We start from the raw sequence: 23,656 nt of genomic DNA on the forward strand, positions 1-23,656 counted from the left end.
TCCCTCAGGGAGATCATTTGGACTCCGCTCTCTCCTTTGTACAATGGTACTTAAAAATTACTCTACATTCCAAAAACTGAACAGGAATACCCAAGGCACTTACGTTCAGCACGTCCTGCCTCAGTTGGGGCTGCTCCACGCATGTAAGAAGTCGGAGAAGGAGATCCATAATGGCCGAGGTTCCTATATGTTTCAGCAATAAGCTTACAAAATCATCCTTCTTTCGTAGAAAATCCACTATCTGCAAACAAAAAAGAGAAAACTTTGTGAGAAATAGTATTTTAATGCCATCTAGCAAGTATAGTATCATTTTAGTTAGGGCTGTAACTTAGTTTCTGCAATCTTATCACAATTCAAATCCAGTTTCTATTTCCCTCCCATTTTCAATATTTGGGTCAAATTTGGAGCTTTTTTCTTTATACTGCAGTTGGAAAATTTACACTTCTTTTACATCAATGCTGGTGGTAGCCCTGACGTCTCAATGGATTGTGCTGTGGTGGACATCACCGGCCCCAGTCACAAGCCCAGTGATGGGCATCAGTTCGATGTCTTGAAGTAATTGTTAACTGATTATGACAGCCTCTCCTTATCATGGTGTGGTTTGAGAACCCTACTCTGGCATGACAGCCTCTCACACAATTGTGGCAGAGGAGGATGCACAATTCATTGGCCTTTCTTTTTTTTTTTACATGCCTCCTTCTCGACCAGCCAAACTTTTCATTGCTGCTCACCTCTTCCAGTCAGCCTGCAGAGGCCACAACCATCAGCAACAATGTCTGCCATCTTCACATCTCGCGTGGTGCACTTGAAGTGGAGGAAAAATGTGCAAGAGAGATTATAACCCAGTGGCTAGTTCACTGTACAGAAGGTCTTCAGGCATACAGCTGTCATCTATTCGATGAACATGGCTCAGCCAGCTCAGATGTTGGCTTGGGAATGAGTGCATGCTGACAGAATTAACATGTTCCAGGGCCTCCAAGTTGGTGATCTTGTTCCACCAAGAGATGCTGAAGACAGTAAAAGGTGGAAACTGCTCAGTCTTCTCTCCTATCCAGCATATGTTGTCCAGGTTACACCAATGAAGCAGAGTTCACAGAGAACAAAGGCTTTCAGTTTGGTATCGTTATGGTTCAGGTCAGAAACTACGGTGTTTTATGAAGCCCACCTGGATCCTAAGTTTTGCACTTTGAATTTGGCTAGGATAAACATGACATGGCTCATCTCAGGTATGATTCAAATGACCCACAAGGGAGCTTTTATCAAACAAAGTTGATTTAATAATATAGTTACATGTATAGAAAGAAAATTAGCGATAACTTGTCAATTACAGTTAAAAAAACTATAATACCTAACCCTTAACAAATATATCCAAGATGTTTTAATCAAAAACTTCCCATAAACAAAACTCCTCCACAGGTTTAACAGAGCAAAAACTAATGCTCACCTGATACTGGAACTGAGTCCTTTGGATGAATAATGCAGTTCTCTTGGTACACTCAGAACAGCTTCCCAGAACACCCAGGAGAACTCTAGTCAAGGCACCAACAGCAGATTTTGCAGTGTATGCAGACAAGAAGCCTTGCTTTCAGCTAACCAGCAGAACTTCCAAAACCCCGGGGTGGAAAAAGAGAGAGAGAGAGAGAGAGACTGCTTTCAGTCTGATGCCCACTCCCTCCTAAACTAAAACACTGATGACAGCCAAAAACAGAAGATGAAACCCTGAATTCCCTGGGAAGGAAAAATAAACTGACCAGAACCCATGATCCTCCTCCTAACAATGCAGGGCCATAAAACAACCCAGAGTAAAAATAAACAAACCCCCATTTAAACCACTGAAGGAGCAATAAAACAACTCCTATAGGCAACTCGGCAGCAATGAGAACGAAGCACTACGAAAAGGTACACTAACGTCACAGTGTCCTAAGTCGAGTTGCTGTTTTCACACACTCGCTTACTCAGCTTGGACGGCACAGTGACAGCTTTTGCGATATGCGTTGATTTCAGCATAAAATGACAGATTGCTGGTGACTGTACAGCCAAGGCAAGTGAAGCTATCGGCAAGCTCCAGGGTCAGCGTCAATACGAGATGGCGGCATAGCATGGCAAGGCAACGTCATGGATCCAACATTTGTCTTCCTGATGCTCACTGTCAAACCAAACTCTTTACAGGTGTGAGAGTATGTCCATTTACTGGTTTTCCTCAGTTTAGAAACTGATTGCGGTTTTGTCAGCACAGCATCTCTCTAAAGAGTTGGCACACCTTTGCCTTGGATCTCAGACGAGCAAGCTTGAACAGCTTTCCACTGGTTCTGCTATGCAAGTAGACAAGCTCTGTAGATGTAGAAGGCCAATGACAACAGTAAAGAGAAGAATATGCCCTGTTTGACTCTATCGTGGATCTCAAAGGATTTCAGTGTTGCCCTGTCATCACTGACCTTACTCACCATGCTGCCATTGAAAGAGATCACCCAGTTTTCTCCAGCAGCTTAAATAGATTACCTCTGCTCACATGGTCGATTACCTTGGTGAGATTGAAGGTGGCAATGTATAGCGGTCTCCTTTCTTCTTGGTGTTTCTCTTGTCACTGCTGAACTGAGAGGATCAAGTCAATTATAGACCGTCCAGTTCTAAAACCACACTGGGATTTGAGATAGATGCATTCAAGCCGGGATCTGCAGTCCGACGAGGGCAGCATGAGCAGATACGTCCCCCATGGTGCTTATTTGGAGATACCTGGATATGTTGCAATCCCTGTGTCTTGCGTCACATGGAAACAAAGAAGATAGGAGGCCAGTTGGCCCTTTGAGCCTGCTCCGCCATTCATTATGATCATGGCTGATCATCCAACTCACATTTCTCTTGGGGCTTTGCCTCCTGCCTCCAGCAGAGCCAGAGAATTTTGTGTAGATGCTGCAGGAATGCCGTTTTCCTGTGTATGATGAGTTCAGGCAGCACAGCAGCTGCACCTGGAGCCTACCCGCATGGCAAGCAGATCAAGTTCCTCCATCATGGTTTCAATGTTCAGCTCTGCCATGGGTGGCAGCAGTTAGCACTGCTGCCTCACAGTGTCAGGGACCCGTGTTCAATTCTGTGTCACTGTGGTGCGAAGTGTGCACATTCTCCCAGCGTCTGTGTGGGCTTCCTCTGGTTTCGTCCCAAAGATATGTGGGTTAGGTTGATTGACCATGCTAAATTGCCCCGTGGGGAGTTACAGGGATAGCTGAGATTGTGGTCAGTACAGGCTTGATGTGCCGAATGGCCTCCTTCTGCACTATATGGATTCTACGATGACAGGTAGGCTCTCCATGGTTCCAGAGCTTCCTCAATTGCAATGTTCTCCCCAGAATACAACTCAAATCAGTATTCCACCCATTTCTCCAACTATGCAGTTGATGACGATCTCCCCGCCTTTGCTTTCAATGTTGTGGCTTTCTTTGCTAACAGACCTGTTGTCTTTTTTGATCCCTTTATACGTTTCCTTACATCATCTTCAGCAGTCAATTCTGAAAATATTGGTACTGACAGGGTTCAAGAGTTACAATGGCCTAAAACAATAAAATTATGCTGATATGGACTCGTTCTGTAGCCACATTTATTCAAATATTCAGATGTGTAACAATTTACAAATAATTCTCAGTCACCGAAAAATGGTAAAATCTGCAGCAAGCTAGAAAAATCTCTCAAAATGAGAAAGGAATTTTAATTGCATTTAATTGTGGTCAGTACAGTCCCTACATTTTATACATGCCTTCTGATGTTTATTTCATTCAAGCCAGAGTGCCCAATTGGAAGCATTATATCGCCCTGATGCAGTATTATGACAACACGCATCTTGTGGGCACAAGGCACTCTTCAGGAAACACAGAAGTAAACAGAAGGTAGCAATTTTCCTTCATGTCTGGACACTCGCTGCACTGGTATCATCCTGTCAGTTCAGGTTAAAGACACGTTCACCCCGATTGGAGAAGAAATGAGAATACTGTCCACATTGACGCCTTTAATGGCAGATTTACATTCACCACAGCTGTTGCCAGGGAAAAACTCTGCAGAAACCAGAAAGCAAACACGAAGCAGCACAACTGAAATGCTGCTTTCACAGACCCTCAATTTGGATGAACTAGCAGACAAGATTTGTGGTGCAATTAGTATTTGTGCTGCAACAGTATTTCTTCCAACCTCCACCCTGTCATTCCATCTCTCCCGTGCCACATGAATCTCATTCCTTTCTTCCCTCTCATATCATCCCTTGCTCATCCTTCCAGGGCTGTTACATATATCCAATGCATTTCATCTCCCACCTCTTCCATCAGGAGCCCACCCCACCCATGCCTTTCCTCTTGTGGAATGCTTTTTATCTGGTGATGTTGTTCTGCACATATGGGATGATGGTTGGTTAATTCCATGTTGTAAAATGGTATTCCAGTATTTGAGTATGAAGGTATACCCAGGACACCACCCCGCCGCCGCCACCGCCACCAAATACACCTACTAGAAACACTCACTGTCTAAATCATGGCACAGTGGTTAGCACTGCTGCCTCACAGCGCCAGGGACCCAGGGTCGATTCTCAGTTTGGGTTACTTTCTGTGGAGTCTGCACATTCTTGCCGTGTCTGCATGGGTTTCCTCCGGGTGCTCCGGTTTCTTCCCACAGTCCAAAAGACGTGCTGGTTAGGGTGCACCGACCATGCTAAATTCTCCCTCAGTGTACCCAACAGGAGTGTGGCAATTAGGGGATTTTCGGAGCAACTTCATTACTTGTGACATTAAGAAATAAACTTTAAATTTAAACTTTACTCTTTTGGATGCTCCTCTGCCATAATCTGCCAGCTGCAATCCTGATTTCCTTCAGCTCACAGATTACTAAAAATCCTCAGCTGAGATGTTGTGTTACCACCACACTGCACAGCAAAATGAATGGGCTGGGCTTTGTGCACACTGTTTCTGATTTTAATTGGGCATTGCGAGTGGGATACAGAATTGTAAATGCAGCTGTTGGACAACAAAAGAAACAGACTTAGCGCTAACATCTTGGTTGGTTAATAGTTGGGGAACTGCACTTCAGCATTAATAATAATCTTTAGGAGAAAGGGAGCAAGACGACGAGCAGAAGAAATGTTAACGGGCTTTCGGCTTGAGCCTTTTACATTTGCTTTGGCAGCTTAGTGAATGATGCACCATCTCCAGCCAAGACTGTGGGTAGACAACCTACTCCATACATCCACCGATCAATCTGGGAATGCAAACTACACAGCTTTCCCTCACCATAGACAACATCAGCAACCGAACACGTGGGGGCACCTCTCTTTTTGATAATAGTTGTTCTAACCAAGAGCATGGAATGGATTTCATTTCAGGCACTCAGTATCAGCAATTGCGGGTCAGGGATTATAGATTTGGATATATTTATTTTCTACTCAATATCTCTCACTCACAACTTCAGATGAGATAATGGGGCATGACCATTTTTCAATTTCTTATATCTCCCATCCTTTGTGCCTGTCAACTTGGCTAAACGTGGCACCATTTGGTTTTATGGGCTTCTGTCTGTTTGGAACTTTGGTCGAGACCAAACACATTTCGCACAGTGCCTTTGGTCAGCAGGCTTGCATTTCATCAATCCAACTGGAGCTTAATCCAGGTCCCAGTAGTGTCTGCCTGCTTCATGCTCCTTCCCCCAGAAATTCCCTCCTCTACAGGGAGACTTTAGAAGGAAACAGTCCATACAACACACTTCAAATGGCTTAAATTTACACTGCTCTTTCCAATCTTCTGTTGCTGACCTTCTACTCTCCATTTGCTTGCTGCCTGTATTTGAAAGGCAGCACAGTGATTAGAATGGCTGCCTCAGTGCCAGGGATCCAGGTTCAATTTCTACTTGGGCCATGGTCTGTGTGAAGTCTGCACGCTCTCCCCGTGTCTACGTGGGTTTCCTCCGACAGTCTGAAAGACATACTGGTTAGGTGCACTGACCACACCAAATTCTCCTTCGGTGTACCTGAACAAGCGTGGGAGCGGTGGCAACTAGGGGACTTTCACAGTAACTTCATTGAGGTGTTAATGTAAGCCTACTAGTGACACTAGTAAGTAAACTTTAAACTTAAATTAAACTGTCCATTTCCTCAATGCCCACACTTTGAAATCTAACAAGACTTCAAGGTTACAATACTTTCAGTTTAAAATTCTCATCCGGTGTTCAAATTCCCAATCATTGCAACTTATTCATGGTACAACACGCTGAAAACTCTGCTTCCCTCCAGCTCTGAATTCCTGTGCATTGTCTTTGTTATATAATTACCTCCAGCGCAAACTCTAGAATTTCACCCCCACCCTGCCCAACCTCAGCTTGCTGTTTAACTCCACCTGTCTAACCAAACCTTTGAGCACTTGTTTTCCTCAATGTTCATTCACATTCAGTTGCATTCCTAGGAAACAGCATGCCATGTTTTCCAAATGCTATACGAATGCAAATATTTGTTGTTGGTCTGGGCACAATGTAACCAAGCATTCTCAAACCCCGCAGCTCCCAGTAAAACAAACAGGTGGAACGCAGAGCTCAAGCTGAATGAGCAAATCCAGTGACGTACCTGTTCGCTCTTCCTGTTGATGAGGATGCCCATTACTTTGCTGAAGAAGCTTGCCAACAAAGGGTTAAGTACATTGTCGTTTTGCAGGAAGGCGTAGAGGCGGCTCAGCAGCGATTCGTCCTCACCCAGTGCATCGTTAACCTGTGTCACGTCAGCTGTCAGGATCTCACAGGATATATTAGGGTACCTGCAACAAGACACTTTAACTTGTAGGTGAAACATTTCCAGTGGAAGCCATTTGCTGCATTGTAAAGAGGCCTTTGCAGGGAAATGAGTCAATTTGCATTACTGGGATTTCAGTCCATGACAGGGTGTAGGAAATTTTCATATCGAACACACCCAGCAGCTCAATTACATGTTACATCCTTTCAAATTAGGGTTATGTCTGCAGGGAACATTTTGAGCTATGTAACATTTGGGCAAAATTCTGGTGATTATAACTGTGTAAGTGGTCATGGCAGTTAGTCAGAATCCAACACAGCAAAGGGTCAGACAAGGGCGTTACAAAAAAAAAACCAAAGTGTACCAGTTAAGTGTCATTTTCCCCAATCACCCGCCCAAGCAAATATTGGTAATAATATGATGGATAAGCTGGCAACAACACTAATGGGTTCCAATAAATCCAACGTTTCACAAAGGGTCTCAATACCCTACCTGCTAATATCACAGAAATGATAGACCAGAAAGAGGCTATTCGGCCCACTTATCCATGCCAACCCAGAGACAACCAGGTGCAGTTTAAGGTCTCCACATTGACCATTAACTCAGGCAGTGAATTTCAGACACCCATTACCATGTGTAAAAGCCTTTTCTCACATCTCCTCCAATTCTACTGCTGCTGATCTATGACCCTTGGGTTTTTGAACAATCTGCCAAAGAAAACAATTTCCTCCTGTCTATTCTCTCTCTACCCCTCTCAATTTTGCATACCTCAATCGTGTCACCCCTCAGTCTTTTCTATTCCAAGGAAAACCACCCCAACCTCTCCTTGTAGCTACAATTCTCCAGCGCTGGCAACATTCTAGTACATATTCTCTGCACTCTCTCCACAGCGACTATACCATCCCTGTAACATGTACACAATACTCCAATTGTAGCTTCACCAGTGTCTTATACAGTTCCATTATTATATCCCTACTCTTGCAAAGGACAAAGAACACAGCACGGGAAACAGACCCTTTGGCCCAACGAGCCCATGCCGCCATTTCAACATTGAGAGTCCCCTCTCCACCCATGACCCTTGTCTACGCTTATGACACTCCACATTGGAAACCAGATTGAGGGGAGCCTAATTTAGGGACAATCTGTTACACCAATCAGCCTAAGAGCACATCTTTGGGATACCTCTGCCACTGAAGGACAGCAACCCATTTGCCTTCTTTACAACTTTATCTACCTGTTCTGCTACCTTTAGGGACCTTGGCATCTGCACAGCTATCCTCTACACTATCCACCACACAGCCAATTTTTGTGTTGTTTGCAAATTTCCCAATCATGTTCCCCACATTCAAATCCAAACCATTTATAAAACAAACAGCAGGAATCTCAACACCAAGCCCTGCGAAATGACACCTGAAAACAGCTTTCCATTCGCAAGGGTAGCCATCGACCATCACTCTTAACTGCCTGTTGCTAAGCCAACTTTGGGTCCAATTCACAACACTATCCTGTATTCCATGGTCTTTTACTTTTTTGACCAATGTGCCACGTGGGACCTTCTCAAATGCCTTGCTAAATTCCTGATGTAGAGATGCCAATGTTGGACTGGGGTGGGCACAGCAAGAAGTGTCACAACACCAGATTAAAGTCCAACAGGTTTATTTGGAATCACGAGCTTTCGGAGCACTGCTCCTTCATCTGATGGTCTTACGACACTTGTTACTGTTGTTAAATTCCATGTAGACAACATCCACTGCACTACCCTCATCGATCCTCCTTGTCACTTCCTCAAAGAATTCAATTTGTAAGACATGACCTTCCCTTAACAAGGCTATGCTGACCATCACTGATTAGTCCATGCCTTTCTAAGTGACAGTTCATCCGATCTCTCAGAATTGATTCTAACAATTTTCCCACCACCTAGCCGGCCTATAATAGGCTGGCATTTTCTTCATTTTCTTTTTAAACAATGGAACCACATTTGCATTCTTCCAGTCCTTCGGCACCTCACCTGTGTCTAGTGAAGACTGGATCATTAGAGTACATGCTGTTACCTCCCTGACCTCCTTTAACATCCTGGGGGACAATCCATTGGCCCTGGCAACTTATCCACTTTCAAAGATTTCAACTCCTCTCACTTCCTCTCATTATGATTATTTTATATTTACATATTTAATTAACACTGCTCCACTTGGTTACTATATCCAAATCATCCTTTTTCTTTGTGAATACAGAGACAAAAAAATGCATTTAAAGCTCGTCACATATCACCTGCTATCCAGATCCCATCCTATCCTTAACTATTCTTTTGCTCTTTATATACCGGTAAAACATCTTTGGGTATTTCTTAACCTTGCTTGCTAATATTTGTTCATGGCCTCTCCTTGATTGCCTTTTTATTTGATCCCTATACTTTCCACACTCTGTGCTATCTGCAGTGTTGAGTTTTTTGAGACTATCATGAACTGTCTTTTGCTGTTTAATCCTCCCCTGCATTTTTCTAGACAACCATGGGGCTCTAGATTTGGCAGTATCATTTTTGGAGGGGGCAGGTGTGCTTTGTGCCCTAAGGATCTCGGTCATTAGTACTTCAAACTGGTTTACCACTAATTTATCCTTTAGCAGTTCTGTCCAGTCCATCTCAGCCAAATCACCTCAGTTTTGTAAAATCTGCCTTCCCCCAATTAGAACTTCTACTCCTGATTTATCTCTGTCCTTTTCCGTAATATTAAATCTAGTTGAAATGCAGTCACTATCCCCGATATGGTCGCTCACTGTCACTTCACCCATTTGCCCACCTTCGTTTCCCAAAACTAAATCCAGTTTTGTCTCTCATTTCGTTGGGCTTGTCACATTGTTTTTTTTAAGTAATTCCTGGATACAGTACATTAATTTTTCACCCTCATATTATTGTTATATTGTCACACCCTTCTATTGTTTGAAACCTAGTTGATTTAGGGATAAAGTCTCCTATTACTGCCTTCTTTTTCTATAGGCAGAAATTTGTTCACATATATGTTCCTCTGTCACCCTCTCACTATTCAGGGGTCTGTAGTATACTACTGCCCCCTTTTTTATTCCTAAGCTCAATCAACAAAGCCTCATTTGTTAACCTGTTCAGTACATCATCCCTTCACATAACTGCAATTGATTCTTTAACCAATAAAGCTATGCCCCCTCCCTTTTTGTCACCCACTCTATCCTGCCTGAAAACTCTATAACCAGGAATATTGAGATGCCAATTTTGTCCCTCCTTTAGCCATGTTTCCACTGTAGCAGCGACATAGTGCTGCCATGTGTCTGTGTCCTTGGTTCATCTGCCTTGTTTGTAATACTCCTTGCACTGAAGTATAAGAGCTCAACCACGTCAATTTCTTCTGCTGGACACTTTTTAACCCTAGTTTCTTGTGTCTTTCTGAATTGCTGACTACATCACTAATGTTCTACCTCATTTCCTGATCTAAGCCTAGTCTTTGGTTCCCATCCCCCTGCCATTCTAGTTTGTCCACCGCTGAAGTCAGATGAATACTTAGGACTCCAAACGCAATCAATGTAACAGTTGAGCGGAAGAACATGTTTTTTCTCTTAAGCAGTGCTAGCAAGACAGAAAGAAAGTGAGGCAGCTAGACTGTAAGAGCCTGTCTTTTAAAAATCACTAATAATTAAATTATTGTGCTTCTGAGCAATGCTTCCCACTTGAAGTGCCTACATCAAATTGAGAAAGTGATATTACATGGAACCCAAAGCGCTCTTTGTACTGCTTCAGTGAGCACTCCCAGATCAACGACAATGAACGCAGAGTAAACTGCGCTCTCTTTCTCCATGGATGTCCGGTGTATGCAAAAGCTTCCTCACTATTCTAGTAGCTTGTTTCACCCACAGCAGTGCCTGTTGCAGCAATGCCAGACTGCAGCCTGGCTGAAACAAGTGTTTTTTCCACCCTTTTTGATTTTAGCTGGTTTCAAAAAAAAAGCAGAAATTTTTTTTCATGAGATCAGATTAAACTGAACTTCGAAGTCAGAGCGAAATTTCCTCCCACAAGCTCCCTGATGGTTTAGTGGTAAAAGTTTCACTCAGAACAGGAAGATCCAGGGTTCAATTGTTCCTCTCTGCTGATTACTTGCACATCAGAGAAAGATCCTAATGATGAGAGAAACGGTGGACAATGAATTTATAAAGGCTGAGGGCGAACAATTCAGCCTGTAGTTGCCCCTTTCCCTTGTCATAAGAACACAGGGATAGTGGCAGGAAGTAGATCATATGGTCTGCTCCACCACTCAATATGATCATGGCTGATCTTGGGCTCCATTTGCCACCCATTACCTGGATCCCTCAATTCTGAGGCACCAAAAGTCTGTCTATCCCACTTTAACCATGGTGAGGAGATGCTGGCATTGGACTAGGGTGGGCATAATAAGAAGTCTCACAACACCAAGCACTGCTCCTTCATCCTTCACTCACCTGATGAAGGAGCAGCGCTCCGAGAGTTCGTGATTCCAAATAAACCTGTTGGACTTTAACCTGGTGTTGCAAAATTTCTTACTGCGCTCACCTTACCTATATTCAACGAGGAAGCATCTACAGTCTTCTGGAGGAGAGAGCTCCAAAGATTTACAACCCTGACAGAATTTCTCCCCATCGCAGGGACCAATCTCGTGAACCTTTGCTAGACTGCCTCCAATGCAAGCATATCCTTCCTAAAATCTGGAGACTAAAACAGCACAAACACTCCAGACATGTTCTCACCAAAGCCCCACATAACTGGAGCAAGACTTCTTTATCCCTGTACTCAAATCCCCTTGCAAATAATGCCAACATGCCCCCATTTGCCTTCCCAACTTTCAGCATTCCTTATATGAGCACAAAATAATATCTCTGATCATCAACATTTACATGTTTACACCTTTAAAAAGAGGTATGCTCTTCTATTCTGATAACTAAAGCGGATAATTTTGCTCAGTGGTCTCTTCTACACTGGCAAGACTAAATGCAGGCTGGTGACCTTTAGTTGAATACATGACCCAGACCTCCTGATGGTTTGCCGTTTCAATTTACCATCTTGCTCTCATGCTCACCTTTCCGTCTCCAGCCTGCTACAATGTTCCCGTGAAGGCCAAGACAAGCCAGAGGAACAGCACCCTATCTTCCGAGGAAGTATTTCACAGCCTCTGGGCTCTACATTGTGATCAACAACTTCAGACCATGTACCACGTCCTCCATTTAACTTTATTTCACTACGCCAGTCTGTACCTTGTTCTCATGTTTTTGCTTTCAGACAGCACCGACCTTTACTTTGCTATTCACAGCTACTCTGGACCAATCCTTTGTTTCTCTAATGCCATCGTTGCCACTCGCTTTGGTTCCATGACACCTTTGTCATTTAATCTACCCTGCCCTCCAACCTATTTTTGACCTCTTTTGCTCCAGCTGCCCCTCCCCTCCGTTTCAACAGCTTGAAGCCAATCATTGTTACCTCACTTCGGTTCCGAAGAGAAGTCGTATTGGATTTGAAACATTAACTATTGCTCTTTGCACAGAAGTTGCCAAAACGCTAAGTTTTTCAGGCACCTTTTTTCTTAAGATTTCCAGCGTCACCTGATGAAAGAGCAGCGCTCCAAAAGCTTGTGCTACCAAATAAATCTGTTGGACTTTAACTTGGTGTTATGAGACTTCTTACAATTAAGCATTAGTTTGGATCCTTATCGAATGCAATTTGGAAATCCATACATCTACCGGTTCCCTTTTATCTACCCTATGCTTACATCCTCAAAAAGCCCTAAACAAGCAAGATTTTCCTTTTGTAAATCCATGTTGAGTGGTTTCATACCATACTTTTCTAAGTGCATTAAGACTTCTTTATACCAACATTTCCCAGCAAATGATGTTAAGCTAACAGACCTGCCCCTTGCTGTTTTCTCTCTTCCGCATTTATTGAAAAGCGATGTAACATTTGCCAAATTCCAATCTGACAGGATTGTTCCTGAATCTAGGGAATTTTGAAAAATTATAGCTAAAACGCCCACTATCTCGGCAGTTAGCTCTTTTGGAATAGTAGGATGTGGGCCATCTGGTCCTGGGAATAAGTCGATTTTAGTCCCTTATGTTCCTCCAATTTTTTTCTCTACTGACATTAATTATCTTTATTTCCTTATTCTTTCTGGCCCCTGGGTAACCATCTATTTCTGGTATAAAACTTGTATCTCCCATAGCGAATACAGACATGATTCATAAAAACCCTGCCAGAAAATCTAGTCAAGCGAATGCCAACCTGTACTAATATTGTCCCATTGCGCTTGTGCCAACTCTGAAAGACCATTCAATTAGTCCCACTCCCCCACCTCTTTGCCCAAAGCCCTTCATTTTCATATCTCAATCCAAATTTCTTTTGGCAGTTTTCCACTTTCCTTTCGGCCAGTATATTCTTGATCTATCATGACTCACACGAGGACTGACGACCTTGGGGCAAGAAGCAAAAGGCAGAAACTGAACAAGTAGTGTTCCTTTCTCCAGTCACATGCACCAGCTATCTACTTGTTCTCCTTGCCATGCAGAAACTAATATCTACCACGATAGCAAACACGAAAACAGAAAATGCTGCCATTGTTCAGAAAATCTTTTCTCAGAAACCTGGAAGAGGTTAAGAAAGCTGTGGGAATTAGCTCAAATGGTAGAACGTTGCTTTGATTTATTATTGTCGCAGGTATTAAGATACAGTGAAAAGTATTGTTTCTTGCATGCTATACAGAGAAAGCATACCATTCATAGGGAGAAGGAAAGGACAGAGGGCAGGATGTAGCGTTACCGTCATAGCTAGGGTGTAGAGAAAGATCAACTCAGTGCGAGGTAGGTTCATTCAAAAGTCTGATGGCAGCAGAGAAGAAGCTGTTCTCAAATTAGCTGGCACTTGATCTCAAACTTTTATACCTTTTTCCCCAATGGGAGGTGGAAGAGAGAATGTCAGGGGTGTTTGGGGGTCCTTCATTATGCTGGCTGCTTTTCCACGTTGCACGTGAGAGGTCATGGGATCAATGGCCACATTCACCACTTTAGGCGGCAGTGGTTAGCACTGCTGCCTCAGTGCCAGGAATCTGGGTCCAATTCTGGCCTTGGTTGGAATGTGCACAGGTGGAGTTTACATGTTCTCCTCACGTCTGCATGGGTTTCCACAGGATGCTCCGGTTTCCACCCACACTCCAAAGATAGATTAATTGGACGTGCTAAATCGCCACAATGTCAGGGGAAATTAACAAGGTCAATAATATGGGGTTACAGGGATAGGGCCTGGGTGGGAGAAGAAATTGTTGTCAATGCCGGCTTGATGGGCCGCAGTCTGTTCACCATTCAAAGAGATCACGACTGATCCGATATGATAATCTTCAACTTCATTTTCCTGCTTTATTCCCATAACCCTTGATTTCCTTACTGATTAAAAATCTGTCTAGCTTGAACCATACTGAGTGACCCGGCCTCTACAGCCTTCTGTGATGAAGAATTCCACAGATTCACTATTCTCAGAGAAGAAATTCCTCCTCAGCTCAGTATTAAATGGGTGACCCTTTACTCTGAGATTATGTCCTCTGGTCCTACACACTCTCCTACAAGGGGAAACACCACTCAGCATCTACCCAGCCCAGCCCTCTGCGAATTCTATGTTCCGATAAGGTCATCTCTCATTCTTCTAAACTTCAATGAGTACAGGCCCAACCCATTCAACCTCTCCTCATAAGAAAATCCCTCCATGCCCGGGATCAGCCTAGTGAACATTCACTAGACTGACTTCGATGCCAGGATATCTGTTTCCTGCCACATTCTCAAAAACATGCTGGTTAGGTGCACTGACCCGAACAGGTGCTGGGACTGTGGCGACGAGGGGAATTTCACAGTAACTTCATTGCAGCATTAACTTAAGCCTTACTTGTGACTAATAAATAAATTTTATTTTGGATAAGGGGAGCAAAACTGTTCACAGTATCTCAGGTGTGGTGTAACTAGTGCCTTGTATAGTTTTAGCAGGACTTCCCTATTTTTATAGGCCATTCACTTTAAAATAAAGGCCAACTTTCCATTTGCTTGTTATTTAATATCCCCTGCTTTTCTGCCTATCTCAGTCTTCTTTCCTCTCCCTGCCTTCAGGCTTGCTTAAAACTTATATCACATCTAATTTTTCAGTTCTGGCAAAAGCTCAACAACCTAGGTTAACTTTCACTCTCTCCATAAACACTGCCTGATCTGCTGAGTGCTTCCAGCAGTGGTTGCTTCAGATTTGCAGCTTCTGCAGCATTTTGCTTCTGCCTCAATACAGCTGCCAAACTTTCATTACATCAGGTGGCAGCTATGAACAATTCCTTTGCAACCACTGGAACATTTTGTGACCTGTGAGCCACTCAGTAATGAGTGGACCGACCTCCCGCTGCCCCTTTTAATCCGGCGCTGCCTTTCATTGATGCGCCGCCACGTTTCCAGCAGTGATGTAACAAATAGAGAGGGTCAATTGTTGTGCGATTGAGTTGAGTTGGTTAGGATTGTATTAGCTGGAGTTCATAAGTGTGTGTGTGTGTGTGTGTGTGTGGTGGGGGGGGGGGGGGGGGGGGGGGTGTGTGTGTGTGTGTGTGTGAAATCACATTGAAACCTATAAAATTCGAACAGCACTAGGCAGAGTGGATGCCAGAAGGATGTTTTCGATGGTGGAGGGTGTCCAGAACCAGGGGTCACAGCCTGCAGATACAAGGCAGACTGTTTAGGACTGAGATGAGGAGAAAATGTCTTCATCCAGAAAGTGGTCAATCTGTGGAATTTGCTACCACAGAAACCAGCTGAGGCCAAAGCAGCGAATGTTTTCAAGAAGCAGTTAGATACAGTACTTGGGAGTGGCTACGATCATGTTGAATAGCAAAGCAGGCTCAAAGGGCTGAATGGCCTTCTTCTGCTCCTATTTTCTACGTTTCTTGTGCTGGAAATACTCAGCCGATTGGCAGAGACTGCGGAGAGAGCAGTGTTAACATTTAAAAGTCCAATATTGCTTTCATTTTTATGTCATTGTGAAACAGTTCTTTGCACAATATCATTAGTCATGCAGCATTTCATTGTGCCACTGTTGCAAGGGTCTCTGAATTTTGTAGAATACAACCAGGATCTGGGGATCAGATCAGAAGGGTTTATCAGCCTAAGGATACAACAGTTGGGTATGTTTTTGGAGGATATGAAACTTCTCCATTTTTTACCCAAGTTAATACATTCTTCCTTTCTGCACGCCTGCCTCCCTCCCCCCCCGTGTCACATTTAAGGGAAGCAAGTGACTTTCTCAATATCCTCACAGCGAGGTACGGAAGGCAACTTTTCTTAATCACCTTGTTCTCATTTATTCTTTCATGAGATGTGGGCATCACTGGCAAGGCCAGAACTTGTTGCCTGTCCCTGATTGCCTTTGAACTGAGGCAGTTAAGAGTCAACCACATTGTTGTGGATCTAGAGTCACATGTAGGCCAGACGAGGCAAGGACAGCAGATTTCCTTCCCTCAAGGCGGATTAGTGAACCAGACAGGATTTTAAAACAATCAATGATTGTTGTCACCTCATTGAGGCTAGTTTTATGTTCTAGCTCCACCAGACACTAAGATGTTCTGTTGCAGAGTTGGTACAGACTCCATGGGCCAATTGGCCTTCTTCTGCACTGTAGGGATTCTAAGGACACAGGACCTCCATCCGCACAGTGCTGTCATATGCAATAACCTCTTCTTGATTCAGGGGAGGAGACACACACACCCTTCAGGTTTTACGTTTCATCTGATGTAATTATTAAACAATCCGGCTTCTCCCTCAGCACAGTTTTAGAATATCTATCTAAATTAGCAGCTGAGGAAAGCTCTTGCGCTGCACAAATTCATAATCTTCTGACCCAGTTGCAATTTTCTGCCCATTGACACACATTACAAATTTCATCAGAAGTAACATTCTTATATAACTTCAATTGATGCATACATAAACCAAAACTTGCTGTGTGCATATGTGGGGGATTGGGGATTGGGGGGGGTGGGGGGTAAGCAAAGGGAGGGAACAAAGAGAATTAAATGTAAATTTAGGACCAATATCTTCAAATCACCAGGAGGATTGCTGCTTTAGTATGACCGAATAACTAAAATTACATTTTTATTGCAGGACTTTTACCAGTGTTTTGGGATCCCATTCCATAATTCTGCCCATTTATAATTAGATTCCAGCAGTTTATGGTATTTGCATAAGTAAATTCAGTTTTTACTGCCAGGGATTTAGTACCTTTAATGGCGCTTTGAGTACCCTAATCGGCAGTTCATTCCCTTCTTGCAGAAAGTGCAAATTAGCAGAGTTGATCATGTGAGGTAACTTAATGGATACAGTGGAGGCTGTGGAAATACTCAGGCCATCAATAATATTTAGCCTAAAGCATTTTTCATCTTCCCACTGCTGGGTAAATGTTAAAGGCGCACTATCGCAGGTAATGAAGGAACCTGGCTAGGATGGAGGGGGGGGGGGGGGGGGGGGGCAGCTCATCATTAACAGAACAGTGTCGTTTCACCTCGACTTGTTGCAGGGCGGCTGCTGCGAGAAAGGCACACATACCATGCTTGCTGCCCAGAAAAGGGATTCTCCAAGGGTAGGGCTGGGGCAGAACAGAGGGACAGCAGCTTTACTCGACATCTGATCTTAGAATGCTTAATGGTGACACTGGCTATCTGAATTGGCAAGGAGTCCATTGTCTTAATAATCGCTCAATAGAATGTGCATTGAAGGCAATTTAAAATAAAGTGAGGATATTGCAAGGGAAGCAATGGCTGTGCCAAGAGCTTTCAGGCATCTTTAAAGGCTCATTTTCAACACATCATGTTTAGAGCTTAAAAGCTAGATAAATGACTGAATATCCTGGAGGTCGTTCACCCTTTTGTTACCTCTAGACCTCTATTCCTAGGGTCCTGCGACCAGACTCTGTAAGCTTTAGGAAAACTCTGCCTGTATCGTAACCCAGTTTCCCTTCAACCTTGTGCTCACTGGCCTACATAAGCTGCTGGTCTAGCAATGTCTCCATTTTAAACTTCACATCCTTGTGACCAAATCCCTCCAAGGCTTCACTTCGCTGTTGCTTTTGGTCATGGAGTGGTGTGGTGGCAGTGGTTAGCACTGCTGCCTCACAGCACCAGGTACGATTCTGGTCTCAGGTTACTGTCTGTATGGAGTTTACACATTCTCCCTGTGTCTGCGCGGATCTCCTCCGGATGCTTCTGTTTCCTGTCAAGATGTGCGGGTTAGGTTGACTGGCCATGCTAAATTGCCCCTTAGTGTCAGGTGGATTAGCAGGGTAAATACTTGGTTATGTGGACTGACCTACATGGGATTGTTGTAATTGCAGGCTCGCTGGACCAAACAGTCTCTTTCTGCACTGTACAGATTCTGAGTCATCTGTCCCAACTTCTCTTTAACATGGCCTGCCCGCAAGTGTCTTTTACGCTAAAGTAACTGCAAGTCGTTGATGGAGGTTTTTCTGAGGGAGTGATCACAATAGATTTGAGAACGAGGTCGATTGCATCACGATATAAGCCAGCATAGGATCAGGAAGGGAAACTGAGTGGTGAGCAATTTAGGGGAAAGAGGGCTAAGAAAGCTAAAGAAAGTAAGAAGTCCCACAACACCAGGGTAAAGTCCAACAGGTTTATTTGGTAGCAAAAGCCATAGCTTTCACAGCACTGCTCCTTCATCAGGTGAGTCAACTGGAGACTTCATCAAGAGACTAACCTGATGAAGAAGCAGCATTCCAAATGCTAGTGGCTTGTGCTACCAAATAACCTGTTGGACTTTAACCTCGTGTTGTGAGACTCCTTACCATGTTAATCCCAGTCCAATGCTGGCATCTCCACACCAGACTAAAGAAAGGCAGGTCTCATGGGCAAGATGGGCTTGGAGAGACCCATGTGGGGAGACAGGGTAGAAAGAGAAAAACGCAAGGCAAAGGCAAGGGAAGGATGAAGCAAAAGGAGCTGAACGGATGGTCTCAATCTTAGTGACAAAGCTGTCCATGACTTCATATGACAAGTTTAATATTTCATGGTTTAGGTGTTTGGAAAACATAGTGAAGAGGCAATGTTATAGAACTACAACCAAACTGGTTCCATTAGCGGCACTTTGGCCTCTGAGTCATTGGTGACTCAATGCCACAACTAGGCATTGGCAGCTAATGCAGTAATAAAAGAGTACTGCGCTGTTGGAGATATGTTTTATGGAAGTGATGTTAAAACAGGGCAACATCTACCTGCTCAGGTAAAGGATTCTAGATTGTGGAGCAGCACCCAATAACGTGCCACCAATGTTCCTCGCTTAGTGAACCAACATCAAGAAAGAGGTTATCTTGGTATCCACGTATTTGCTGACTGGTGTGCTTGACTATATTACAAAACTTCAGAAAGTAATCCGTTGTCTGTGGAAGCTTTGAAGACGGTGCAAAGAAGGTTCATCAGGACGTCGCCTGGTGTTGAGGGTGTTGGCTATGAGGAGAGATTGAATAAACTAGGATTTTTTGACTGGAAAGATGGAGGCAGAGGGGAGACCTGATAGAGGTTAACAAAAATATGAAAGGCATAGATAGGGGTGGATGGTCAGAGGCCTTTTCCCAGGGCGGGAGTGTCAATTACAAGGGAGCGCAAATTCAAGGAGAGAGGGGGAAATTTTAAGGGAGATGTGCAGGGGAAGTTTTTCACACAGAGTGGTGGGTGCCTGGAACATGCTGCCAGAGGTGGTGGAAGCAGGTACATTAGCAACATTAAAGAAGCAGCTGGCTGGATACATGTACGGAGGGATACGGACCAAGTAAGGGCAGAAGGTTTTTTTTAGTTTTAAAAGGGCAGCATGGTTGGTGCAAGCTTGGAGGGCCGAAGGGCCTGTTCATGTGCTGTACTTTTCTTTGTTCCATCTCTGATATTTCTGCTCTTGGGCAAGATGATTAAATGCTCCACATCAGCAGATGAATGTTAGTATTTATTGCAAAGAGGCTGGAGTATAAAAGCAGAGAAGTGTTGTTGCAACTGTATAGGGCATTGGTAAGACCACATCTGGAGTATTGTGTCCAGTTTTGGTTTCTTTATTTGAGGAAGGATGTGGTGGCTTTGGAGGCAGTTCAGAGGAACTTCACCAGATTGATTCAGGGGATAAAGGGTTGATGTATGAGGAGAGATGAAACAGTTTGGCCTTGTACTCACTGGAGTTTGGGTGGACGGGGGGTGGAAAGAGAGATAGAGAGTCTGATTGAGGTAAATAAAATACTAAAGGGGGTAAGGTCAATGTAGACCAAATACTTCCTCTTGTGGGGAAATCTCCAACAAGAAGTTACAGGGAAAGTTGAGAGGTGGTAGATTTAAAACTGAGATGAGGAGGAACTACTTCTCGCAGAGGGTGGTGAATCTGTGGAACATGCTGCCCCATAGTGAAGTCAGAATCATTAAATGGTTTTAAGGAGGAGACAGATGTATTTCTGATTAAAAAAACAAGTAAAAAGGATATGGGCAATAGGTAGGGAGGTGAATTTGAGACAAGGGAGAGATCAGTCATGATCTGATTAAAGGGCAGAGCAGACTTGAAAGGCTGAATGGCCTGCTTCTGCTCCTAATTCCTAAGTTCCTAGGACCATGTCAGCCTTGACTGGCACGCTCTCCAATTGAAGAGGGGAGCGACACTTGCCTTTCCAGTGCTATTTAGATGTGCACATCCACTGAATAAATACTGACGGAATTAATCATATCTTTGCTTAGAAATATTAAGCAAATAGCAGCCAAGGAAAATAAAGTCATATCTTATAATGCATTTCAGGATGACAAAAAGAATCTTTCTTCATATTTTCCTTTCTCTTTGGCAGCTGGAGCAGAAACCAAAGTGAGTGAATGAATTGATGTCTCATTCAAGGAGGGGCAATCCACTGTACATGGAGTTACATAAATGTTGCTCATGGCTCTGGTCCATGCTGTGTCAGTGGTGTGGGTGGGTGGAAGCAGATTACAGGGATTTAAATGGCACTGTGGAAAAGACGGGCATTGATCCGGAAGTGAAAAAAAAACATTGATGGACCTGAAAGGGAAGGTGGAGATTAAGAAGGAAAGGGATAAAGGGCAGATTTTATTTTTGGGGATGGGGGGAGGAAATTAAAGGATGGTGGCTGAGGAGCAGAAACTAGTAACAATGTCACTAATGGATCAGCAATTGATGGTTTTCTGCTTGACACTGTGGGTGGGGAAGGATTGGGCTTGGCCTAAGGCATGGTGGCACAGTGGTTAGCGCTGCTGCCTCACAGCACCAGGGACCTGGGTTTGATTCCCGACTTGGGTCACCGGTGTGGAGTTTGCACATTCTCCCCGTTCTGCATGTGTTTCCTCTGGGTGCTCCAGTTTCCTTCCACAATCTGAAAGGCGTGCTGGTTAGGTGCACTGGCCATGCTAAATTCTTCCTCAGTGTACCCGAACAGGTGCCAGAGTTTGCTAACTGGAGAAATTTCAGATCAACGTCATTGCAGTGTAAAGTAAGCATTACCTGTGACTAATAAACAAACTTTTAACTTGAACTATGGTGGCTTTTTAGATTGAAACTGTAGTGTTGCTGACAGCCCAGAGTTACATATATAGCAGGCAGCATGTGGAAGCAACGAGTGTACATTTGCTGCCTGCGAAGTCTTGCTTAGCAACAACCAGTCACCACAGGAGAAAATGGGATTAAAATGAAGAAAAATATATTAAAATTGCTCAGATAGTCTCAAATCATAAAGATTTATTCAGTGTGACAATTCAAGCTGTTTTACTGTCTGCAATCTTTGCCAGTCAGTGGGTTTTGGAGTTTCCTTTCAAAACAATTGCAGATATCTTTTGATACGGTTGGTATCACAAGGTAGAGCTCGCAGGATACTGGTTTATTTTAAGATTCTGAATTCACCGCCCACCATACAACCCAATAATGTAACCTTTTGTTTTAAATGAAAGAGGCATGACTAACCATGGAGAGTCAATTTTGGCATGACTATTACCGAATTTCATGCTGCCTCACAACTGGCCATGTCATAGAGGTTTACAGCATGGAAACTGGTCCTTCTGCCCAACTTGTCCATGCCGTCATTTTTTTTTCAAAACCCCAAAGCTAGTCCCAATTGCCTGCATTTGCTCCATATCCGTCTATACCCATGTAACTGTCCAAAATAGAGAAAATCCAAAGCGAGAATCATGTGTTCCTGAGTGCTGTAGCTGATAACCTAATATTTGCATTTGCACAGGCCTTGGGCTTTTTTATTGAGATTCAAGAGCATGGCGCCTGGATCCAATTTGTAAGGCATATGCTAGGTTCAGAACTAAGGTCCCAATTAAAGCCAGGCAAGCTCAATGGAAGATTTTTTAAAAATTACTAATTCGTAGGATATTGGCATTGCTAGCTGGCCAGCATTTACTGATATGGAGATACTGGCGTAAGCACAGTAAGAAGTCTCACAACATCAGGTTAATATCCAACAGGTTTATTTGTAGTACAAGCTTTCAAAGTGTTCGTCCTTCTTCAGGTGAGTGACTCATTTCACTCACCTGAAGGAGTGACACTCTGAAAGCTCGTACTACAAATAAACCTGCTGGACTTTAACCTGATGTTGTGAGACTTCTTACTATAGCATTTACTGCCCATCCTTCGTTCCCGAGGGCAGTTGAGAATCAGCACTCTCCTGATTTTGGGGTGGGGGGGAATGAGAGAGAGAGAGACACACACAGTGAAAGAGAGAGACAGAGAGAGAGAGAGACACACAGTGAAAGAGAGAGAGAGAGAGAGAGAGAGAGAGAGAGAGAGAGAGTGAGTGTGTGTGTGTGTGTGTGTGTGTGTGTGTGTGTCAGGGTAGAGAATTGGCAAAAGGTAGGAAACTACACAACTGAGGTCTTATGAATGAAGACAGAGATAGTACTTGGTGTCGACTCCCCACAAACTAGACCGCATATTAAGACTGCTTTTCTTAAAGTAAAGATTCATGCATAGAAATCAACGCACATCAATGATTCCCAAAGCTCTCACTCTCTAACGCTGGGAGGAAAGATAATTGTTCTCTTCACCTTTTCACTCAGTCCATTAGTAAATGCACTGCCCAGCAGGGATTAGAGACACAAGGCCCAAAATCTGAACCCCTCGCTGAAAATGGATCAGCTGACTCTGCACACAAGCAATGCTATCACTGTGGGATGGGAGAAAGAAAACAAGCTTAAAAGGTTTCTACATCCTGATGACTACCTCTCAATAGCTGCCAGAAATCCACGAGTGTGCACACTGGATGAGGGAGTTTCAGTTCAGTCACAATGCAGTCACACAACCTCACATCATGACTGGTAATAAATGAAAAGTGATTGTGCCAATGAGGGACTGGAGGATTACCAGGATTTATGGAATGAGGAAGGTAGCCAAGGATAACTGGAGGAGGCAGCACACTGCTGCCCTCACAGCACCACGGACCCAGGTTTAATTCCGGCCTCGGGTCACTTTGTGTGGAGTGTGCACATTCTCCCCATATCTTCATGGGTTTTCTCTAGTTTCCTCTCGCAGTCCAAAGATGTGCGGGTTAAGTGGATTGGCTATGTTAAATTGCCTCTTAGTGTCAGGGGGACTAGCTAGGGTAAATATATGGGGTTATGGGAATAGGGCCTGGGTGGGATTATGGCCTGTGAGAACTCAATGGGCCAAGTGGCCTCCTACAGCAGAAGGAGCCCATTCGGCCCATTGAGTCCTCACTGACCACAATCCCACCCAGGCCTTATTCCCTTAACCCCATATATGTAGGGATTCTATGATACTTATACAATGCATTCCACAGATCTTAATATCTTCAGTAAAGCGAAGGAAGATTAATATAGGAAATTTTACAAAAACATTGACCCTTTATCAATC

General features: G+C 43.8%; 1 protein-coding gene across 1 annotated transcript in view; it reads right to left on the reverse strand.

Moving 5' to 3' along the window:
• The window catches only part of LOC145361790 (serine/threonine-protein phosphatase 6 regulatory subunit 3-like), a 117,308-nt gene that overhangs the window by 66,570 nt on the left and 27,082 nt on the right, over window positions 1-23,656 (reverse strand). Inside the window, exons 3-4 of the mRNA XM_080217768.1 lie at window positions 6,587-6,773; window positions 104-241 (exon numbers count right to left, since the gene is read on the reverse strand). Of these exons, the coding sequence (XP_080073894.1) occupies window positions 104-241; window positions 6,587-6,773 (325 nt within the window). The remainder of the gene's footprint in view (window positions 1-103; window positions 242-6,586; window positions 6,774-23,656) is intronic.

The sequence above is a fragment of the Carcharhinus amblyrhynchos genome, chromosome 35 (genome assembly GCF_965287045.1).
Source record: "Carcharhinus amblyrhynchos chromosome 35, sCarAmb.v2.hapA, whole genome shotgun sequence".
NCBI classification, from domain to species: Eukaryota; Metazoa; Chordata; class Chondrichthyes; order Carcharhiniformes; family Carcharhinidae; genus Carcharhinus; species Carcharhinus amblyrhynchos.